At 37.9% G+C, this 21676-nt stretch overlaps 2 protein-coding genes across 3 annotated transcripts; one reads left to right on the top strand and one right to left on the bottom strand.

Moving 5' to 3' along the window:
* Positions 1-246: 246 nt before the first annotated feature.
* Positions 247-4579, bottom strand: LOC122652248 (DEAD-box ATP-dependent RNA helicase 37-like). The gene is made up of 7 exons (XM_043845936.1): positions 4503-4579; positions 3758-4463; positions 3571-3654; positions 2484-2726; positions 1816-1983; positions 1528-1641; positions 247-1148 (listed from the first exon to the last, which is right to left on the bottom strand). Exons 2-7 carry the CDS (start codon positions 4454-4456, stop codon positions 639-641), a joined length of 1818 nt encoding a protein of 605 aa, XP_043701871.1. The 5' UTR covers positions 4457-4463; positions 4503-4579; the 3' UTR covers positions 247-638.
* A 12181-nt stretch (positions 4580-16760) lies between these two features.
* LOC122653230 (probable ethanolamine kinase) lies at positions 16761-21560 on the top strand. Of its 2 annotated transcripts, none has more exons than XM_043847182.1 (11): positions 16761-17045; positions 17209-17300; positions 17495-17601; positions 17862-17967; positions 18773-18895; positions 19044-19135; positions 19721-19805; positions 20241-20352; positions 20471-20537; positions 21030-21122; positions 21206-21560. In XM_043847182.1, exons 1-11 carry the CDS (start codon positions 16912-16914, stop codon positions 21332-21334), a joined length of 1140 nt encoding a protein of 379 aa, XP_043703117.1. In that variant the 5' UTR covers positions 16761-16911; the 3' UTR covers positions 21335-21560. The 2 variants fall into 2 exon arrangements, with proteins under 2 accessions (XP_043703117.1, XP_043703118.1); XM_043847183.1 differs by having other exon boundaries at positions 16763-17045; positions 20247-20352.
* Positions 21561-21676: the final 116 nt, after the last annotated feature.

Raw genomic sequence — 21676 nt, 5'->3', positions numbered from 1 at the left:
TTTCTAACTTCAAATGAGGTGGTCAGAAAATCAATTTACATTTATAACATTGGGGCATAAGTGGAGATTCGTGACCTTTTTCCCTAATTAAATTAACATCAGTATTACTAAGCAAAGCACTTTTGCTCAAGTTCACCAGAACAAATGTATATCAGAATCAAGCTGTTGATTAAGCTTTTGTACTTGAGGTTTACAGATTCAACTGAATCTCTGACTACAAATATAGATTTATGATGACAAAAATGCTGCATCAAAACCCTACAGGGAGAATCAACAAGGTGGGAACTACAGTTACTAGCATAACAACTATGGACAAAAAATGCCAGCCAGACAGCCAAAACATGGGCAGAGTAAGCAACAGAGTGACCCAACCCCGCCCCCCCCAAACCAAAAACCTACTCAACCCAGTTATGTATGCAAGGAAGAAAAAGAACTAAAGTACTACAAGGAGAAACCAATACTGAAGTGCAGCCTGTGAGGGTTCCAAATTTCCATGTTTACTTCCATCCTGTTGTTAGCTTTTTGTGACTACTAGTATGTACTTGTACTAGATTATGTATGTACTGTATCCTACGATAGTGTTTTTAAAAGCTTCAGTAAAGCAAAGTCACAAGGATAGCATAGGTATATTGCTAGGGTTAATCCCAGCCACTTGCAACAATAGGCCCATGTTCAAAACCGTATCCATGGAGCGAGGCAGTGTGCGAGCCACCAGTAGCTAAATCACTGCCAACCCCATACGAACTTGAGTGGTACTTACCACCCCTTGCAGAGGAATCTCCACGATAGTCATGGCCTCCAAATCTGGCACTACCATATTTGCGGCCCCTTCCACCGCTACCATAAAATGATCTCTCAGCATATCTAGCGAGCCAAGGAGGAACCTCCTGGTTTGCTTCTTTCATGAGTTCTGCCAATGCCTTCGCCAAAGTTCTGTTTCCTTCATTAAAGAATGCTGTCGCTAGGCCCAACTTACCAGCACGACCAGTTCTCCCTATTCGATGAACATAATCATCTATGTCTTTAGGCAAGTCGAAATTGATGACATGAGCAACATTTGGAATGTCTAGGCCTCGTGCAGCAACATCTGTTGCTACCATAATTGGGGTATTACCACTCTTGAAGGATCTCAACGCTTGTTCTCGTTCCTTCAGAATAGACAAAACAAAAGATACAGGAAACACAAATCAATAACTAAACAAACATAATGATTGCATTCAAAATAAATTGGACATCAGAACCTAACAATCAGGTCTGCGAATGATTTATACGTGCAGGCAAATCCTATAACTCTAAAGTGCTTCAAGAATTTGTTCCTTGGAATTCAGGAAGAATTGCCAGCATTGGTGACATCAACTTTGACAAGGATAGATTATACAAAAGACTTCATATTATGCAGCACCACAATCGCAAAAACATCTAATGGTAATATTAATGAGAAAACACAAAACTGATGCTGCACAATCACCAGTCATAGATGCCAAAAAATGCCCAAGGGGGAGGGGAATCACAAGAATTCATACTAACCATTTGCACTTTGTCACCATGAATCGCCGTTGCAGGAAAACCATTCTTTGACAACCAGTTCTCTAATGCATCAGCTCCTCTCTTCGTCTCCACAAAAACTAAGGTCAATGCTTGCTGCAGCACAAACAAGAGAATATTACCACCACACAGCATTGTCAATATATTTCTACACAAACCAATTGATTCAAATTTGAGTATTTCTAGTTGTAAAGTATGAAAGAAGACAATAAAGAGTGACTACTTGGCCAGAAGTAGACATGCAACCACAGAAAGAAATCATCAATTTACCTTCCCATGCATTCCATTCTCTCTTTGGGCATGAAGCAGATCCATCAAGTAGCTTCTTTTGTCCATATCCTGGACAAAATCAACTCTTTGCTCAATAAGATCTGTACTCGAACCAACCCTCCCAACAGCCAGGAAAACATAGTTTGAAAGAAAATCAGAAGCCAATCTCTGCAGAGAAACATCAAAAGTGAAATAAGAATATGTGCTCACATAGTTAGCAGATTACAGCTATGAATACCACGGGAACCAAAAGCTCAATGGTAGTTGGGGCACAAAAAAGTTGGCCGTACCAGTACAAAAGGCAAAGCAAACTGCAGTGTCATCTCCTATCAAAAAATCCAGCCAAGGAGGTCTACTAAGGCCAACTTAGATCCAGACAACCATAACCATGAATTTTATTTGTTTAGTATGGTCACAGAAGGTATAGACAAAATAGAATAGATGTTTGAAGAAACAGTAACAACGTATTGTACTACCATTAACAACATATGTAATATACTGTTTTTTATTTTGGGAAAAAAAAACCCTAAACATCTATTGAATGGGCAACATGGATGTTTTGCACAAGGTTTGCTAAATGCTAACACATTCGAGAATCATTTGACACATTGGCAACTGGTGGCATATCTATAATAGATAAATTAGGTGAAAGGTTAAAATGATTCAACCTGTATCTCATTTGGAAAGGTGGCGCTGAAAAGCATAGTTTGCCTTGCACCAGAAGGCGGCATGTCCATCTGCTCAACAATCTTCCGGATCTGTGGTTCAAAACCCATATCCAGCATACGGTCAGCCTCATCCAAAGCCAAATACTTTATCATTCTAAGTGAAACCCTTGCTCTTTCAACTAAATCCACTAAGCGGCCAGGGGTGGCAACTAAAATGTCTACACCTCTTCCCATTTCTCGCAACTGTAGAGAGCATAGTTTCAACACAAAATCAGCAAGCATCAATCCGCAATTGAAATAAATTAAATATGACAGACAAGCACAGCACATTGTACACAATGGGAAGTAATCTAAAGATGATGACCAATATAAACATCATGAATAGGTAATAATTAAGGAGTGAGCAAAATATTTAACTTCATCATCAAGCAATAGAGTTCATATACCAAGAAATGTGAGAATATATAGCTTAAAGTCATGTATTACAGTGGGGCAGGTTAGACCCAAGCTATGCAACCCCCCCCCCTCCCTTCTGTTGAAATTCAGTCGTCTGCTGGGTATGCACAGTGAAGCTTATCTCAAAAGACAAGGTTAACAAAATAGGAATTTTGCCATAAATGAAAGTAGGCGTTCTATTGAATGATTTGATTGAAAAAACATGAAATCAACATCATCTTTAGGGTAAGTATCTGATTAATAAATGAAATCACAGTTGGCTAGGCTTTTGAACTAGGCCATAATGCCACAGATCCAAAACAGTATAGTACCGAGTTCTACCCAAATTGCATACCATTAATAAAGGACATAATCAATGATCAACTCCAAAGGACCACATGTTCCTTCTGATAATTCCAAGCGCAAATCATATGATGGATGTTTACAATACTTGCACAAAAAACAAGCCCAAGAACAGACCCGACCAGGCACAAATAACTCTACCCCCAACCCAAGAGGGGAAAAAGATTCAGAGCTGGCTATGAGATACGTCCAAACGCATAAACAATAGCTTAACAGACTCTTAAAAAAGGAGATAATAATTAAAAAATAAGAATATAAACAAATGAAATATTTCGTAGAAACAGCAGACCTGATGATTAATCGATACTCCTCCATAGGCAACAGCCACCTTGACACCCGTCTGATAAGAGAATTTCTTAGCCTCTTCGTGTATCTGCAGAATAACAAACACAAGGGTTTGAAGATCTCCAAGCAGGAGGAGAAAAGAATATCCAAAATCCAAATATATCCATAGTTCCTAGTTGATATAAAAGCACCTGGCAAGACAACTCTCTGGTCGGGGAGAGAATGAGAGCATTGGGAAAAGCAGTTCGTGAGCCACGCGAAGGCAAGCGCTGTTGCTGTTGCTGTTGCTGATGCAACTGGTTCCTCATAATCCCACTGATAATTGGGAAACAGAATGCAGCCGTCTTCCCCGAACCCGTCTGCGCACAAGCCATCAAATCCCGGCCAGCAATAACGATGGGGATAGCGTGGCGTTGAACTGGGGTTGGCTTGACGTATCTGCACCTCGTAATGTTCTCGGTAAGAGCTTTCCCCAGATCGATCTCTGCAAAAGTAGTGACAGGTGAGGGCACGTCCAAACCACTGGTCTCAATAGGTATGTCTTCATAGGCATCAAAATTGATCCCCTCATCACCACCATCATCGGTTTCCTCCTCTGTAACCCCCAATTCAGCAAACTTGTCGGCAACATCAAATGGATTTGGTTGCTGACGCGTTACCCTCCGTCGATCTCCCCATCGACCCCTAGACGACCTGCCGAATTCCCTACCACCAGAATGCTTCAAATGATAACCAAGACCAGGAGACGACTCGTCAGGAAACGAAAAGGAAGAAGAATCAGGAGAGGCTAGGGTATTGTTTCTTAGATGAGGAGGAACGTAATTAGCACGGGTAGGACGAGATGACCTAGAAGTTGCATCAGCTACATCATCAGCCCAAGACATTGTCATGGCAACACAGTAATGTCAGTTACCTAGCAAGCTAGAAACGAAACTAAAACTATGAACCCTAAAAGTAAAGAAATCCGCAGTTTATATAACCTGGAAAGGAAAACTAAGACCAAAGAAATGAAGGGAGAATAAACAGTAAGCAAGGTCCAAACCAACTCAACTAAGCCTTATCCCAGCTAAATGGAAGTCTGAAAACCTAGAATTATTGACAACGAAGACACGGGAAATAGATCGATTTTGTTTAGAAAGGAAGGTAAGATAGCTACAACTCAGCAGAAGAGAGCAGAAGCAGAGCTTTCGCTGCACTGTTCCAACGAGTGAGGAGCCATAACCCTTAAAAACAGAGAATGTGTTTGCTTCCCCATGAAGCTCTCGTAGACCTAATAAAATAATAACTGCTCTCTTAAAAGCTCACATAGATGCCCAATTGCCCTTAACAAAGTGGTTACAGAAAAATAATAATAAATAGATGGATAGCGAGTGAGAGAACTCAACAGTAGTGACTGGATGGTGTAAGCGGTAGGCCTTGGGGAAGCGTAGCCGCAGCTTTTGCCCTTTTTCCAATTAACATTTGCGGCTACTGGGCCGACGAACGATTCCCCCAAAATGAAAAGGCTTATTATTATATGGTCATAATCGTGCTTTAAATACTTTTAGTACTCACTAATGTATTAATTAAGTCTAAACCAAACTTCAACTGCCATGTTTATTTGCATTTGCGGTAGTGGGTAGGGAAAAAGAAACACATGCATGCATGCAGTGTGGAAATGCTTCCCCACGCCCTACACACATTCTCACATCACTTCAGCTCTACAAAACTGTTGGGTGTCAATTGGTTTGGTTCTGATTTTTCAATTCGGTTCAAAATAAATATGCATAAATTGAAATGGAATACTTTTTCATGACCTAAAATAGAAACTGAATTGAATTGGTTCGATTTGATTCGATTCTTATTCGGTTTGTTAGTCTATCTTCAGCACAGGATCATTATCCCTTATAATTTCTTGTCCGTCCATTTCTTGCAATTTCTCTTATAGGGGGGTGAAATAATTTTTCCTTTAGCACAGCACACGTACACTCAGTTACCACCAAAAAATACTATCTAGAGAGGGGTAAGGGTGGGGGGCTGTGGGAGGAGTCGTCACTAGGGGACTGTCCATGTTTTAATGGTTGATTCTCAAGTGTGATGCACTAGGCAGTGCATCGCACTTGTGAGGATAAAAGCCCTAAGTGGTTCATGACAAGGGACTGTTGCTCATGGAGGGAGATGGGGAGAAGGGGCTTGCAGGAGGAGACATCGTCGGGGGAGTGGTGGTTTGTCTTCTCTATTCATCCTCTAACCAAGAGAAGGAGATGGAGAAGGAGAGAGTGAGAGATTGATGAAATAAATTAAAGTGATTTGAGTGAAACAACTAAACACCATTTACGATATTTTGATTTCCATTCAGTCCAACAAAAGATAGTCTTAATATTCTACCAAAAAATAAAGATTGCCTTAATATAGAATGTTACACGAATTATAGAAAAGAGGGTGGAAAATGCAAGGTAGGTAGTACAAATGTTAAAAATAGGAAAATTAATAGATGGAAAACTAGTTTGATGAATGAGGCTTGTTTGGTTGGCAATAAAAGAAAATTTTGAAAATAAAAGAGTGTCATATACGATCATGTTTTCGGTTGTTGAATGGACATGATCGTGTACAATACAAAACCCTTCATCCCCATCAAACAGTTGCAGGCACGATCATGCATGGTCATGCACCCACAAAACCTTTTACCTTTTTTTTTTTTTTTTTTTTTTCAACCAAACACTCCCATGCTTTCAGAAAATGAAACTAGCATTAGCTACATAGTAAGAAATTACAGTGCCAAACCCAACCTCATGGCACCAAATTCATAAAAGAATGTTCTTCATTGGAGCAAAACGCCAATAATTGCTGAACAATTGCTATGCCTTTTCTTTAGTGGTGGAAAAATATATTGATGGAAGGAGACCGACGACAGAGATTGAGCATCGTAACCCATGGGTCCGTCTCTCAAAAGCAACTTTACTGCATCTGTATTTTTATGAAAAGTGAGCATTGCTTGGATGCTACGAATAATTTGGTGCGACAGTTCATAGAAGTAAGTTCAAATATTGAACAGTAATTTATGACATCTCTTGATAAGTTTGCATCATACACCAATGATAAGGCTAGATATAAGAGGGTAATAGGTCTTTTCCAAAGTTGGGGAGAAGAGAGGGCATTCTTGTGGGTGTTCAGATCTTCTACGGCGCAGCTGTCTATCTTGCCTATGCTACATAGATATAGGGGTGCAAGTAAGATCATTTTACCCCATTCGAGCAAGGCTCTCAAACAGGGATAAGGTGATCATTGCGCATGACCCTATGTCTGTGCAATACAAACAGAACAGGCAACTGCGCCATAGAGAATCCAAATCCTTCCCGTGGTGTGCCCAAATTTTTCCTTTTTTTTGAGGTCACAGCTTATAATGGGATATGGTTCCACTTCCACAACGAGAATACATATATCTAGAAATATCTCTTTCACTAAAAGTAGATGGTTGATAAGTTCTTACTTATGTACGGTAAGAGGGGGGGCCACTCAGACTTGAGTCGGTTTCTTGGTGCACAAGTCACCGAATTTTTATTTTTTTTTGTTTATTATGCGTAAAAAATAGCAATTTATCAAAAAATAAAAAAGTCAGACAATCGATTTCTTGGTGCACAAGTCACCCATTTTTATTTTTTTTAATGTAAAAAAAATAGCATTTTACCAATAAAGAAAAAAGGGAAAGTAGCGAGGAAAGACAACCTCTCTCACTTTGTTTATTCTGAATTTTTTGATTCCGCGTTCAAGCCTTTTGAGAAGAAAAGTTCTCTTTATGAAAAGTTTAGTTTCGATTCCAATTACGTGAAGTGGTGGTTTCGGCTGTTCTTCGTACTAGATTACGGTGTGACGGTGTGACGGTGTTCTCTTTATCAAGGGTTGGGGGGAGATATTTTGATTTATGTTGTATTTATCGGGTTTGAAGTGAGGGTTTTTTTACTCTTGTAACCCACTTATTTGGGTGAGTTAATGTGATTCAAGAGGTTTTATTTCTCTTGAGATTGGTTTCTTCTAATTCTGTCTAAAAAAATTGTAATCTCATTGTTATTATTATAGTGAAAGATTTATCTGGATTAGATTCCGTGGTTTTTTTCTTTTCACCTTGGAAGGATTTTTCATGTTAAAAATTGGTGTCTTCGTTCGGTGGTTTGGTTGATTTGATTATTTGTATTATTGGATTTGCAAATATTTTTCCGCTGTGTTTGTCCATTAATTTGTATACAGGTGAAAAAGGGTTTGATTTTCCCAACAGATTTTAATGTAAATAAAATTTTCAAGGACAGAATAATCCTATGAAGGGGAGGAATTCATTGATCACGAGGCTTGAGATGCACGTAGGAGGATATTTTGAGGAACATACTAAAACCCTATAGAGGTTTGTGAATCCTAAGATGGTGCGGTGAACCTTCCCACACGGTGGAGGAAAACTTTCTCCAAATTTCAACGTATAGCAACAATAATTAAGAGTTAAAAGTTGTTTCTATTAGGACGAACCTCTTATAGAGATTCAAAACACTGAACTAGGATCAAGATCAACCTGTATATTCTTGGCCTCTAGGGTATTTTTTCATAGAAAGATCAACTTAGCTGCATCAACTGGAGTCGAGATTAACCTCGTGATTCTTAAAATTGTATCCTCCTGCCATTTGGACATTAAATTATTAGTGGTGGCGGTGTGTTATCCAATATTTTTGCAATTTTGTTAAGAAAAAAAAAAAAGTAAACGCTTTTTTTCCTTTCACTTGGACTATATTTGAATGTCCATAAAAATAATGAGACAAAAATCATTATAATTCAATGATTGATTTATGTGTCTATTTTTCTCTTCAAATTCAACCTTTTTTTTTTATTTTTTCATTTCTTTTTCTCCACATTCAAATATAGCCTTAGGGCGAAAAAAAGATAATTTCTTCATCCATGCATGGTGATTTCATGATTTGACCTTTCATAGGAGAATGGGAAAATGAGAAAGTAATGGAATGGTCTACATAGGGTTTAGCTAGATTTTGGAATTGTTCATGCTAAAATACAACTAATTTCATATGTTATGATATACATAAGGATGAGCTAGGATTTTGAACTTGTTCATGCTATGTAGAGCCAAAATACACTAACGTTGGTCCTTCGTGGCCCCTCCTGACCCCTTGTGGGTCTATTGTCTTGGCCCCTTTGTGGGTTTGTCCCTAGTGTTTTATCAAAAAAAGCCAAAAAAGTCTGTCCCTAGTGGCCCCTTGTGGGTCACCTCTAGTGGACCAAATTCTAGCATTCAAAAAAAACAGCTGAAGTTCATATCTTATGATTTACGTAGGGGTTTAAGTTGTTTAACTAAGATTTTGGATTTGTTTATGATAATGTCCAAAATAAACTAATTTCATAATTTTGAAGTCCATGACACCTACCAAAAAAAAAAAGTCAATGGAATCCACTTCACCAAAAAAAAAATGTAAATATCAATATATTGGGTAAATTATAGTTCACCCCCTGGTTTTCATACGAAACTTAGATCACCCCTGATTTTTGAAAAAAACTTAGATCACCCCTTAGTTTAGACCCCAATATATCAAATTAGTCCCTAATGTTAGTTTGATGCTGTTAAATGATGATGTCAGCCAGTTAAATAATTTTAAATATCTAAACTACCCTTGACCAATGTTGATTTACGATTTTACCCTTGAACCTAAAAACCATCCTCATCCTCACACCACTCTCTTCCTCAGGTGACCTACAACTCAATCTCACACAGAAGAGTCGCCGGAGAGAAGAAAGAGAAGAATACAAAGATTGCTTGCCAAGATACACACGAAAACCACAATCCGATTCTGTGGAATAACTTGAGGTCCAGAACTTCTCAATCTCCTTTGCTGTTCTTCCTGGAATTCTCTCAGCAATTAAAGACCATCTGATATCAACGAAACATCAAATTGGGTAAGAAACAGAGGAGACCCAAATTTGGTCAAGAAATTGGCCTCCTCCATGGCAGAATCACCTCCTCCGATCACAGCCAACGGCTTGATCATGATAAGAATATTTTTTTTCTTAAATAAAGATGAAATCATGAGAAGATGAATGATAAATAGAAGGATTAAAAAGAACCCAATGACCGTTTTCTGAAAAATGTCAAGAACATAGAAGGAAATGAGATGGGTAACTCTGTATTTATCCTTAAATTGATGGACTCAGCATAGAAAAAGCCCCATTTGATCATTATATAAGCGAAGAAAAGATTGTTGGAAGAACACAACATAGTTCTGTTTCTGGTAAGGTGTGTTCATCATCACTTTCCCCCTATTGGGTTATTTTTAGTTTGTCGTTGATTTATTTTCGTTCCCTTAATTGATCTGTTTTCCATTGTTCGTTGTTGTTTTTTATAATGTCGTGGATGTTTTCTCCAATGTTCTATAGATGGGTTTCCGTTTTCCACTGCCCTACTTAACATTTTTCTTTGTGGATCGCATTTAGGGTTTGTTCGATGTCATGAATCATGATTATGGAAGAGTGGTCCTTGTAGTCGAAGGTTGGATAAACATTAAAAATTCTCTATCTCTCTTGCTTAATGTTTGCTGGTCTTTCCCATCGTCTTATGATACGTGTTCAATCGTTTGAGTTTGATTTTCCCCCCTTCTTCTAAGTTCTTTGACTATGGACAGTTAATTGAGTGTAGATTCGGTCTTATGATATGGATTCAATCGTTTGAGTTTGATTCTTTCTTCTTTACTTATGGGAATTTAACCAGATAAATCCGATTGTCTACTGTACTCTTTTTTCTTAGATGAAGATTCTTATTTCAATTAACCTTCTTCTAATTCATTGCAACCTGCATGTTGTCATCTCAGGAGAAAATTGGAGAAAACCCACCTGGGTTTATTGCAGAGAAGGCAAGAAAATGGAACTCAGGATGGAAAACTTGGGTTCCTTAACCTCGGAAAAGAAGAAGAAGAAGAAGAAGAGGCTTTGGAAGAAAAAGATGGAAATGGGAATTTGACGCCCTTGTACCTACGATGACGGTGAGGAAGAGATCAGAATTAGATGGATCTACTTATGAGGAAGAGAAGTAGATAGAAAGAAAAGAGGAGAGGAACCTGAGAAGTGTGAGATAGAAATCAACTACTTCGGAGGTGTAGTGCCAGTGACAGTGGTGGTGGTGGTGGTGAGCGAATGAGAATCCGACGGCGGGTCCGATGGTGGTGGTGGGGCTGTGAAGTCTCAACTCCCTGAACATTTGTGGAGAACGATTGAAATAAAACCCTAATTATCAATTTTTATTTGTTTAAATCTAAAGGGATAAATATGTCATTTTAATTTTTATTTGATTTAAGTTAACACCGTTACAGCAGAGGGGAGGGATGAGTTTTTTCAAAAATCAGGGGGTGATCTGTAATTTACCCTAATATATTTATATTACAATGAAAATTTTCCCACGACGCTAGTGGGACAGGATAGTCTCTCTAACCATGGTTTGAGTATCAGTATTAAATTGCTTGTATCACAGGATTCATATTGGTATCTTTAGTCATCGATCCTGATCTCTAGTGGATACTGTATCGGTAGAACGGTATGGATCAAAAGTAAAAATATCAAAAAATCATGTTTTTAAAGAAAAATCAGAGGCATTTTTGCCTGATATGGACGATCCCATATCGGTTTTCAGGATGGTCAATACTTGATCCAGTATCGTGCACTAAATCCATGTCTCTAACTTCTCCCTTAAAACCCTAGACATTCTCTCGCCTTTGCTGCTATTGATAGAACCAATATGTGCCTCACATTTTGGGCAAAACTGCATGGAGTCGAGGTTTTAGTTCACGGTATTGTAGATACAATGGACAAAAAAAATCTGGTTTGGTTCACTCGGATGTGAGAGCGATGTAGGATTGTTGTGATATGATAGGAACATGCCACCTAAATCGGGGTCTAAGACCCACAAATTAATGGTGTCCTTCTTTCGTAGAAGGGGTGTTAAAGTAACTCCAAGACTAAATGGTTGGTCTGCCCCAAATCTCTGAGTAAGTGTCAGTGGACCGGGAAGGTATTAGGCATCCAACAACTGCGCGACCGATGGCTGGTCTTCTTAGACCAACCTTTGTTGTATATTATTGTATTATACGTTTCTCTATGGTCACAAACAAGGTCAATTGTACAAGAGTGACTAAGACGCAAAACTAACAGTGATACAATGGAGAAAGGCAATTTATTTGGAAGATAAATTGACTTAAGAGACAAAATTATGCAAATGCCCCTAGGTGACCAAAATATGTACAAATGCTTAAAATCACATTTAAATGCCACAAATATTTAAAACATGAACATTTAACATTAAAAACATCCATATGAATTATTAAAAATATTTACAATGCTAAAAAGCACAAAGTGGCAACATTATCAAAATGCTCTTATTAGGCAAGAATGCAAATATACATGAAAACTCATAAAAATGCAAACTTATGCTTAATAAATGCTTATGAATAATTGAACATACAAAGAAAGTGTTAAGAACCTTTCCATGACCCTAAACATGATTCAACCACAAAATGATCAAAATGCTCCTAAAGGGCAAAATGGCAAAAGTGTTAGAATAGACACTTTTAAGTCATTGCAAGCATTGGAAATGATTTTAAACATACTAAAATGACCAAACATGCCAAGTTATGGTGCTGGAAAACCATTTTGGGCTTTGTATGTGATAAATTATCAAAATACCCCTAGAGGAACAAAACTTAATTTGTATGCATGAGATTATGACACATGATGGCTGTATGAACATGAAAAAAATTTGTAAAATCATTTGAAACAACATAGAATGCAAGAAAATTATTTTTTTTCTGATTTTTATGAAGTTACCGTTATGACCCTAAAATTGAAAAAACATGGATAACATGATACATGTATGTAAAACAATGGATACTGATTCTATAAACTTAATCACAATGAAAGGAGAATTCCATACTTTTTTGGGGGGAATTTTATGAATTTTTATTATTTTTAATATTTTTTTAAACATAAAAATAGGGTAAGAAGAGAAAATTATAAAACCTATCATTAGAAGCTGAATTAGACCAAACCAAAACATATGTATACTAAACAAAACAAAGTTTTTAAACTCAGCACAAAGGTTGAAGTGTTGAACCCAAGTCACACCCCATAGGTTCAGTTTTTACAAACTCCCAAAATCTTCACAAGGGTAAAACTGTCATCAATAAAAGTATTTGGACCCCAAAATTTAGTGGAAATAAAAAACAGTGATACATCTCCCATTAAATTATAAAACTCTTACTAATTTTAAGATTTTTCTTATTAAAAATAGCCTATTTTATTAAGAAAAATCAAGAAAAATATATATAAGTACTTAAAAAAGAAGAAGAATAAATACCCTTGAAGTGTGGAAGGATCTGAGCTCAGTGTGGGTAACCTCTAATTAGGGGTGTAAATGAATAATCGAAATCCGTTTTCGTATCCGTGTCCGTATTTGTTTAGCACTATTCGAATCCGTCCGAAAGCTAAACGGATGCGGATACGGATACGGATATGGATAAGCTATAGCTATCCGAAAAGTTATATTTACATGTAAACGGATAAAATATCCGATCCGTATCTGTATCCGTTTAGCCCTATCCGAATCCATCCGATAGCTAATCAGATGCGGATGCGGATATAGCACTATCCGAGTCGAATCTGATCCGTTTACAGCCCTATCTCTAATGGTCAAAGTAGTTCATTGAAATCATCCGAAACGCCGTTCGAAGTGCGCAACCCAAATGACAAATACTTAACAACTAAGGGTATTTCAGTAATTCTAAATCTTTATTGGGCAGGAATATTGGGGTGTGGCCGGAGGCAATAGACGGAGGGGAGTAAGGGCTTGGTGTGCATATTTAGGTGTCTGGACACTGGATCGCTCTCCACAATGAGCTCAAATAGGGATATTTATAGCCCTCCAAGTGCTTGTGGAAAAGCCTAATGGCCCTGGGCATTGATGGCAAGGGGAAATCAGGTGGGTGGGCGGATGGGTCCTGCATGTGGCAAGGCTCCATGTGCTTGGCCCTTTGTGGGGCTTTGCATATTTTTTGGGCAACCCGGTCTGACACGGGTCAGAGAATTTTTTTGTAAATAAATTTTATTCCATTTTAAGGGTCCATATTCAAATGGAAATATCTTTCAATCTGTATGGTCGATTTTGATGTGTCACATTTCGCCATGAAGGTATCGATGCGTACTTTCCATCCGTATGGCGGTCATGACCAGATTCTGTCAAAAAACGATACGAAAATTGAGAAAAACACAAAATGATGTTTCACATTAATTGAAGCCCAAATAATACAGAATCACATGAAATTTTACATGCAAGCATAATATGACTAGGTAAGCCCATCCAAATGATTTTGGGTCACATCGGGTGGTCCAAATACTGAGAAATTTTCCAAGGGCAAAATGATCGTTTTTGCTAGATTTGGATGAAACTTCATGTGTATGCTTTGTCCATGTAACGTGCATTGGATGCCCAAAGATCATAGAATTTGTTTTTCTCATTCGTTGGTGGGGTAGGTAGCAGTGTCAACCGGTCAGTTTCGGTTGAGCCTAAACAGGCTTAACCAATTTCAACTACTGCACCGTGACCACCCGTTTAGCTAATCGGGCCGGGCTCGGTCGGGCTTAGGTTATAATGGGGAACTAGAATCAAGTCTTAACCAGATTATGGGCTTGTTTAACTTTGGACAGTCTTTTAACGGGATCTAAACGATGCAGCCCTAAAATTGGTCTCTAAAGTGGGCCAAAAGGCAAAATAAAAAATGGTTGCTCATAAATTCCCATTTCACATTAATCATGGGTTTTAAATGGGCTTTCTATGTCCTCGGATAATATTTTAGATTTGTGAATTTAAAAAAAAAAAAAGATATGTGAATTTAAATTTTGTATTTCTGGTTTGATAGGAGTGTAGGACATCAATAGTCAACACTCATCGACTTAAGGAAATGGCCTACGTCTAGACACAACCCGACACAAAAAGACCACTATACCCCCTAGAAAGGTGGAAAGGTCTAGGGTGAGATAGTCTTTTCGCATCAGACTGTGTCTAAACATAATTACATGCCCATACATAGCACCGATTAGTGTTCCTTTTGCCTAAGAAAATATATAAATTAAGTATTGAGTTTTCCTTTCACTCATCGTGAAAAGATTTGACCTTCTAATATGTTGTACCACCACTTAGTTTATGAGCGTTGGAGGGAAAAATAAAAAATAAGAATTTCAAGCAATATTAAAAGGTTTGGTTAGGCCAGGCGTATAATCGGTTGGTCCAATCGAACACTTGATGGACTAGGACCCCACATTGGGAACAATCGATTTAAACCTGATACTTTAATAATCGAGTCGATTCAAACCGAACTTTAATCGATCAATGGTACCTTTTCACTCTACAACTCTTGTAATCGACTTTAGAGAGAATAAATGTAACTTCAAAATTTATCCAGTATTGGTTATGGACGATACCATACGTGTTGGACGTTATCAATCCAAATCGGCTAAAAACTAAACGACCTTTTTGACCAACACATGATATATATTATTAGGGAGAGTGTTTTCTGTACCACCGTAGCGCAGGCTGTGACCAGGCGCATGAGCCTGCCATTCAAGGGGTAGGGTGATCATTATGCCACCCCTATGTGCCTGGGCACAGTCTGCGCTACAGCACTGACAACAATGCTCCTATTAATTTATATCGCTAAAAGTCAATCCATATATATATATATACTGATCCGATCCAATTCGATAGGTCGACCGTACAAGCTCTTTGTTTGGTTGTTTAGTTTAACGGAACAAGTAAACATTAGTTAGTTTTTTTTTTAAAAGAAAGTAAACCTTAATTAGTTAGTGAATCAAACTTAAGAGGAGGGCATGGGCAATCCCGCACGGCACACTCTTGTGATACACTGTTGTCTACATTTGGACCAGTTCAACGGACAGGACTAGAGGGGCCTTTTGACTTATGACACTTTGGAGGCAACGAGGCAAATTTATCTTCTCAAATGCATTACAATGCCCAATACTACCCTACTGCTCATGTTTTTATTGTTGGATTCTTAAATGTGGTGTCTTGGATAGTGTCGGTACTTGAGGGACCGATTTAGCATTTCACCCTTTCTCTAATAAGCTAATCTTTTGTTTAGAATCGAAATCCTACTAAAACGATCAAACTAGTAATAGACAGAGTTTCGAATCCAATTGCTTGCACCTATGTGTGAGAGGTAACCACTTGTCCCATTTTTGCCAATTAATAAGGGAGGAAGGGTATTAATGGAAACATAAAAGACAAGGGACAAGGGACAAGTGGTTAGGAATGTAAACAGATCAGATTCGGCTCAAATAGTGCTATATCTGCATTCGCATCCGATTAGCTTTTGGACGAATTCAGATAGTGCTAAACGGATATAGACACAAATACGAATTTGATATTTTATCCATTTACATGTAAATATAGCTTTTTGAATAGCCATAGCCTATTCGTATCCGCATCTGTTTAGCTTTCGGACGAATTCAGATTGTACTAAACGGATACAGACACGGATTCGAAAATGAATTTCGGCTATTCAGTTACACCCCTACAAGTGGTTACTTCTCACATGTATGTTCACCTACACATACGTGCAGATGATCAATTCTCGAGATCTTTTCACCACCTTACGTCATTAACAAGTGATAGGGTATGTTGTTCTCAAGGGCACAAAGATTCCAATCCAACGTTGAGTTGGACATTATCAGATTTGATAGAGAAGATCAACCAATCAGATATAGTGTGTCGGCCGATACAAGATCCTTTTTTTGGGGGATCAATTCCTAAACCCTAAAAACCTAAAGCAATGGCGATAGATAAATTCCCGAACGTGTGAGGATATTTTTTTCCCGTGGACTTCTAATATCTTTTTTTTTTTGACGAAACATGGATTTCTAATCTTGATCACGTGAGTTTCGCACCGACACTGACCATCTCGGATCATGTAGCCATGTAGGCCCTGTTGACGCCATTGCCATTTCCAAATACTCCAAATAACCTGTCTCCACAGAAGTATAGGATTCTGAGAAATCTCTGAAACCTCAATTATATATATGTGCGTAGGCTTCTTCTAATTTATATTTTCTTTGGTCCTTTCTGTTATCTTTTTTTTTTGGTATTGCTGTTCGCTTATTAGCTTCTTTGATTCTTTGTGTTATCTTCTTTGTTATCGCTATACATCCAAAAGCTCCGGAATCCGAAAATTCTGGACTCCCCAAAAATTTCTGCTTAATTTAGTTTATAGTTTGTAGTAGAAAAGGAGAGCGAAAAAGAAGGAAAAGATAGATAAAGGAAAAAATGGGAGCGGAGAAGATCTGGGACGCTAAGGAAGTTGCAGAGGAAGTTCGAGAAAATGGTATTTCAGACATTCCATCTTCATCTCTTACTGTGGACATCAGCCTCCCTCTTCCTCAACTGAAACCACATATCATGTTCGTTATTTGCTTCTACTTGCATCTTTTCTAGTTGTTTAATTGGATTGCCTGTAATTTCAATCGCTTTCTTTTGAATTTTCATTGAAATTTGTTGCTTCTGTTCGTATCTCCTTTAGCTACAGAGGAGCTGACAGTTTTGGTTTTGTTTCATTTCCAATAGAGGGTTGTGCAAGGATCTATTCAAGAATTGGTTGCAATTGGATGAATCTTGTTTCTTGGTTGAGACAGTTTCTGGTGGCATAACAAATCTTCGTGAGTGAAAATTTTCACACCTCTGCTGTTAAGGTTCCCCCTCCCCCCCATGGAGATCTTGATTAGAGTATTAGGGTTACAGTATGCTGTTGTAGTAAATTATTGTTTGAATTCAATCTTATGTTATTGTCTTGTGTTCATCTCTTCCTTTTTGAAGTCAGAATATAAATGCAGTCTGTCATCTGTTCTTGCAGTTCTAAAGGTATCTGTGAGAGAAGACAATGCACATGAAGTTTCCATTACTGTTCGACTGTATGGACCAAACACTGAATATGTGATTGATCGACAACGGGAATTACAGGTGGGTTCTTCTATTCCTGTTTATACATGTAAGTTTCAAAGTGACCAGGTCATCATTATCTGACAATCTGTTGATTTTGACTGTAACAATTCCCCGGTCCTTCTTTTTCACCCTGCTTGTTTGTGACATCCCTCTCAAGAATGAAGTTTCATGCTATTCACGGACTGGGCTTCCTTTAAATGAATTTATTTGTCATGCTCATTTGACAATTCTGTGGTTGTCCATCTTCACTTAGAATTACTAACTACTCATTTGTTTAGGCCATTAAATATCTCTCAGCTGCGGGATTTGGAGCCAGGTTGCTTGGAGTATTTGAAAATGGCATGGTGCAATCTTTCATCGATGCCCGCACTCTTTCTCCCCCAGGTATATATGATGAAATACATAATGGATATGAAAGCTATCTTTTTAGATGCTGTAATGTATCTAATTGACTTAACTTTTGAATTATACCTTCGATTAAGCACTGAGGAAGTTAGTGGAGAACAACAGAGACATATAAGATGCACTCTTTTCTGTTGAAAAGTTCTGCTCCGATGCCAACACTTGTCCTTTTTTTTTTTTTTTAATTTCCGAAACCACGTTATCTCCCAGCCATGCCTGGGGCCTTCCTTGCAGTCAATATTTTCGGTCTCTATTTCAGGGCTCTTTTGAGTTATTTATATAAATAAAGAAAATTTGATTTTATTCTTTTGAGGATCTTATAAAATAAAAAAGACAAAAAGTCCATATAGTTGTACAATGTGATTCTAGATGCTTTTGAGCTACTTTACTTCCTGATTTATTTCAGAACCATTGCATTTGGGTACCAGCTTATTCCATATGGAACTAAGGTTAAATTCAGACGCCAGTGCTTTTAGGTTTTATTAGCATTCAAATTTGTTTCCTAGCGATTTAACACGTTTTTCTGTTTCATTTGAGTGAGTGGCAAGGGATGTCCAAGGGAGATAAAAATAAAATGTTTAATTTCTTGCGAGGCTAAATACATTTTGCTTCTTTGAGCTGCCTCCTTGTCTGCCAAATGGAACTGAAAGTATTGCTTTCACTAGAGTCAAGGAGTAAACCAGACAGAAAGTGGAGCCCGTGCGAACACAATTGTATGCATTCTCAAATTTCCAACAGGATACCATAAATTTCTGTTTTCATGAATCTTTCTCTTATTTATTGGCAGACATGAGAAAGCCAAAGCTGGCTGCTGAAATTGCAAGGCAACTTCGTAAATTCCATCAAGTTCAAATTCCTGGTTCTCAAGAACCCCAACTGTGGATTGACATCTTCAAGTTCCTAGAGAAAGGTCCCTTCTTGGCTAATGCTGTTTTCTTTGGGATTATTCATCTAAGAGAAAGATGTTGGTTTGCTTAAGTCATAGTTTCTGGAGAGGAGGGAGATTTTTGAAATGGCATATGTTACTTGTTATAAGTATATTTCACTCTTGGTTGCAGCCTCTGTTCTTAAGTTTGAGGATAGCGAGAAGCAGAGAATGTATGACACCATTTCATTTGAAGAAGTTGGCAATGCAGTGGTTGAACTCAAGGTAACCTTTCGTTTAATTGATGTACTTTTCTGGAATTGTTCATAATGCATGTCTGAATTCAAGGTATCCTAATTTGATTTTAGGCTTCCCATATGATGAATAAAATTTGGTTATTTGATAAAAAGAATCACTTTCTCACAGATAAATGAATCAAGATAATGGGAAGAGTTTATCAAGCGTGACTGATGGCTATGAAAATTTCATCCTTGTATCTAGAGGGAACTTAGGGCAAACAAGATATGAAAAAACTGACAACTTTGCAGCTTTTCCAAACATTTTGTGTGACCATTCAAAACTACACTTTTCCTCATTTCATTATATGTGGGAGGATGGTTAATTTCATCCTCACATTGGTTATTGTATAGTTCTCATAATCAAAATTCCTTTTGGGGTTATCTCTTGGTCACGGTTTCGAGTCTGGAAACAGCCTCTCTGTGAAAGCAGGGGTAGGGTTGCGTACATTATGAACCTCTCCAGACCCCGCTGTGGCGGGAACCTCATGCACTGGGTATGCCCTTTTTAGCTTATTAAGAGCTTTGGTTCTATTTGAGCGATAATGAGTTAATGATGTGGATTGTTCAACAGGATCTGACAGACCTTTTCAATGCACCCGTGGTATTTGCTCACAATGACTTGTTGTCTGGAAACTTGATGCTGAACGAAGATGAAGGTGGACATACTCCCCATTCTTCACTAGATGAACTTTTTTGTGGTTTTGATTGAAAGCTTGGCTAGCTTCCTATTTTTCTGTTACAATTTGAAGCTGGTTAATTACTTGTTCTTTTTCCTTTTTTTTCTAATGCAACTTCACAAACCATGTAAAGTTAGTATTTGCAGCCAGTTTTGTCTGTCTTCTTCTCCCTCTCTTCCCTACTTTTCTTTCTTTTTCTTATTTACGTCAGGTAAGGTGCCTGTCATATATTCTGAAGTCCCTACCTGTTACATCTCCTGCATGAAAATCTAATTTGATCTTTATGGTCTAGAATCATTCATAGAATGTCCCTATGCTTCATCTTTTTGTACCTTTGTCAATTATGCATTATCATTCCTTTTCTGGTTAATTTGTGAATAATTTCTTCTGTTTCTTGCCTCTAAATTAATGTACTTGCAGAGAAACTTTACTTCATTGATTTTGAGTACGGGTCATACAGCTATAGAGGCTATGACATTGGAAATCACTTCAATGAATATGCAGGCTTTGATTGTGACTACAGCTTGTAAGTCTTCTTTTCTCTATTTATTCTATTGTTTTTTTTTAAAATAATTTTTAGTCTTCAAAGTATACTCATGGTTGAAAAACTAGACCCTGATTGTTGGATCTGTTGTTTAATGTAGATACCCTGATAAGGATGCTCAGGATCTCTTTTTTAGGCATTATTTGCAACCTGACAAACCTCAGGAGGTAAGCAAGTTGGATAATTAGCCTACTTACACTTCAGATTTGTATTGAACATGTGTGTGGTCATTTATGGGTTTCAAAACTTCTGAGTGATTCTTACTTTCTGTTTCTGCAACCTCTGCGCACAATCAATTGGTGATGACTGAACCGCTTCTTTGCTTCCATGATTGATACTGAGAACTTCAACCCCGAATGACCTTAGGCCATGGTATCTGTTTCCTAGAAATTTTGAAAACCCAATCTACGATTGCTTGGACCTGTATGTTTGCTTACTTGTAAACAAGTAGACTTAGAAATTGATTTGGGTCTATGAATTTAAATGTAATTGTTTTACCTAATGATTTGGAGATCTGAGACACAGCATGGCACACCAAATCAAGTATTCTATTTGGATTAGAGTTGAATCTTCCATTTGCCAGCTAATCAGCCTTACCATGATACTAAACACATAACCCCCTCCAGTTTTCTAATAAATTCAAGCTTTTTGAGCACCAGGTGTCTGATGAAGATCTCAAAGCACTGTTCATTGAGACAGATTCCTACATGTTAGCATCACACTTATATTGGGCTCTATGGGCACTGATCCAGGTAAGCTCCAGTGTTCCCTCAGCTCCAAGAATTGATACAGGAATCCAATTTCGATCTTAAATCGTTCTCTGTGCTTTGTGTAGGCAAAGATGTCTCCAATCGATTTCAACTATTTAGGTTATTTCTTCCTGCGCTACAATGAATACAAAAGGCGGAAGGAGGGATGTTTCTCATTGGCACGATCATACCTTGCACAATCTGGGTCTGGGTGAATTCTCCATGTCTTTGCTGACAAGAGAGACAAGAGTGTGTAACCTATTCCTGTTGTGAAGTTGTAGGAGAAGATCCTTTAGATTCTTAAGATAGATTGTTTGTAGGATATTCTTTGTAGCTGATTGCCAGAAGAAAACCGAATTTCATTTGGTTTACGTCTCCTTGTTCTTTTTTCTGTAATCCTGAAACATGAATGTTGAAATACAATAAAGTAGTCAAAATCTAGCGATTCCTTTTGTCTCCTGAAAAATGATTCTGTTCTCCATCCATTTTTGGCTAAATTGAATGCCTAATTCCTAGATGAAGCGGTTGTATGACTGTTTAATGTGTTGCATGTGTAG

The sequence above is a fragment of the Telopea speciosissima genome, chromosome 2 (genome assembly GCF_018873765.1).
Source record: "Telopea speciosissima isolate NSW1024214 ecotype Mountain lineage chromosome 2, Tspe_v1, whole genome shotgun sequence".
NCBI classification, from domain to species: Eukaryota; Viridiplantae; Streptophyta; class Magnoliopsida; order Proteales; family Proteaceae; genus Telopea; species Telopea speciosissima.
Note: the sequence above shows the minus strand (reverse complement) of the source record. Positions and strands in the feature narration are given on the sequence as shown.

Excerpts from the sequence above, each read along its gene's own strand:
- LOC122652248 (XM_043845936.1), bottom strand. The coding sequence starts at position 4,456 with ATGACAATGTCTTGGGCTGATGATGTAGCTGATGCAACTTCTAGGTCA. Across the intron at positions 2,727-3,570 it reads GAGTATCGATTAATCATCAG|TTGCGAGAAATGGGAAGAGG; the intron begins GTCTGCTGTTTC and ends TGCTCTCTACAG. Across the intron at positions 1,149-1,527 it reads ATGGTGACAAAGTGCAAATG|GAACGAGAACAAGCGTTGAG; the intron begins GTTAGTATGAAT and ends TCTATTCTGAAG.
- LOC122653230 (XM_043847182.1), top strand. The coding sequence starts at position 16,912 with ATGGGAGCGGAGAAGATCTGGGACGCTAAGGAAGTTGCAGAGGAAGTT. Across the intron at positions 17,046-17,208 it reads CAACTGAAACCACATATCAT|AGGGTTGTGCAAGGATCTAT; the intron begins GTTCGTTATTTG and ends CATTTCCAATAG. Across the intron at positions 20,538-21,029 it reads AACCTGACAAACCTCAGGAG|GTGTCTGATGAAGATCTCAA; the intron begins GTAAGCAAGTTG and ends TTTGAGCACCAG.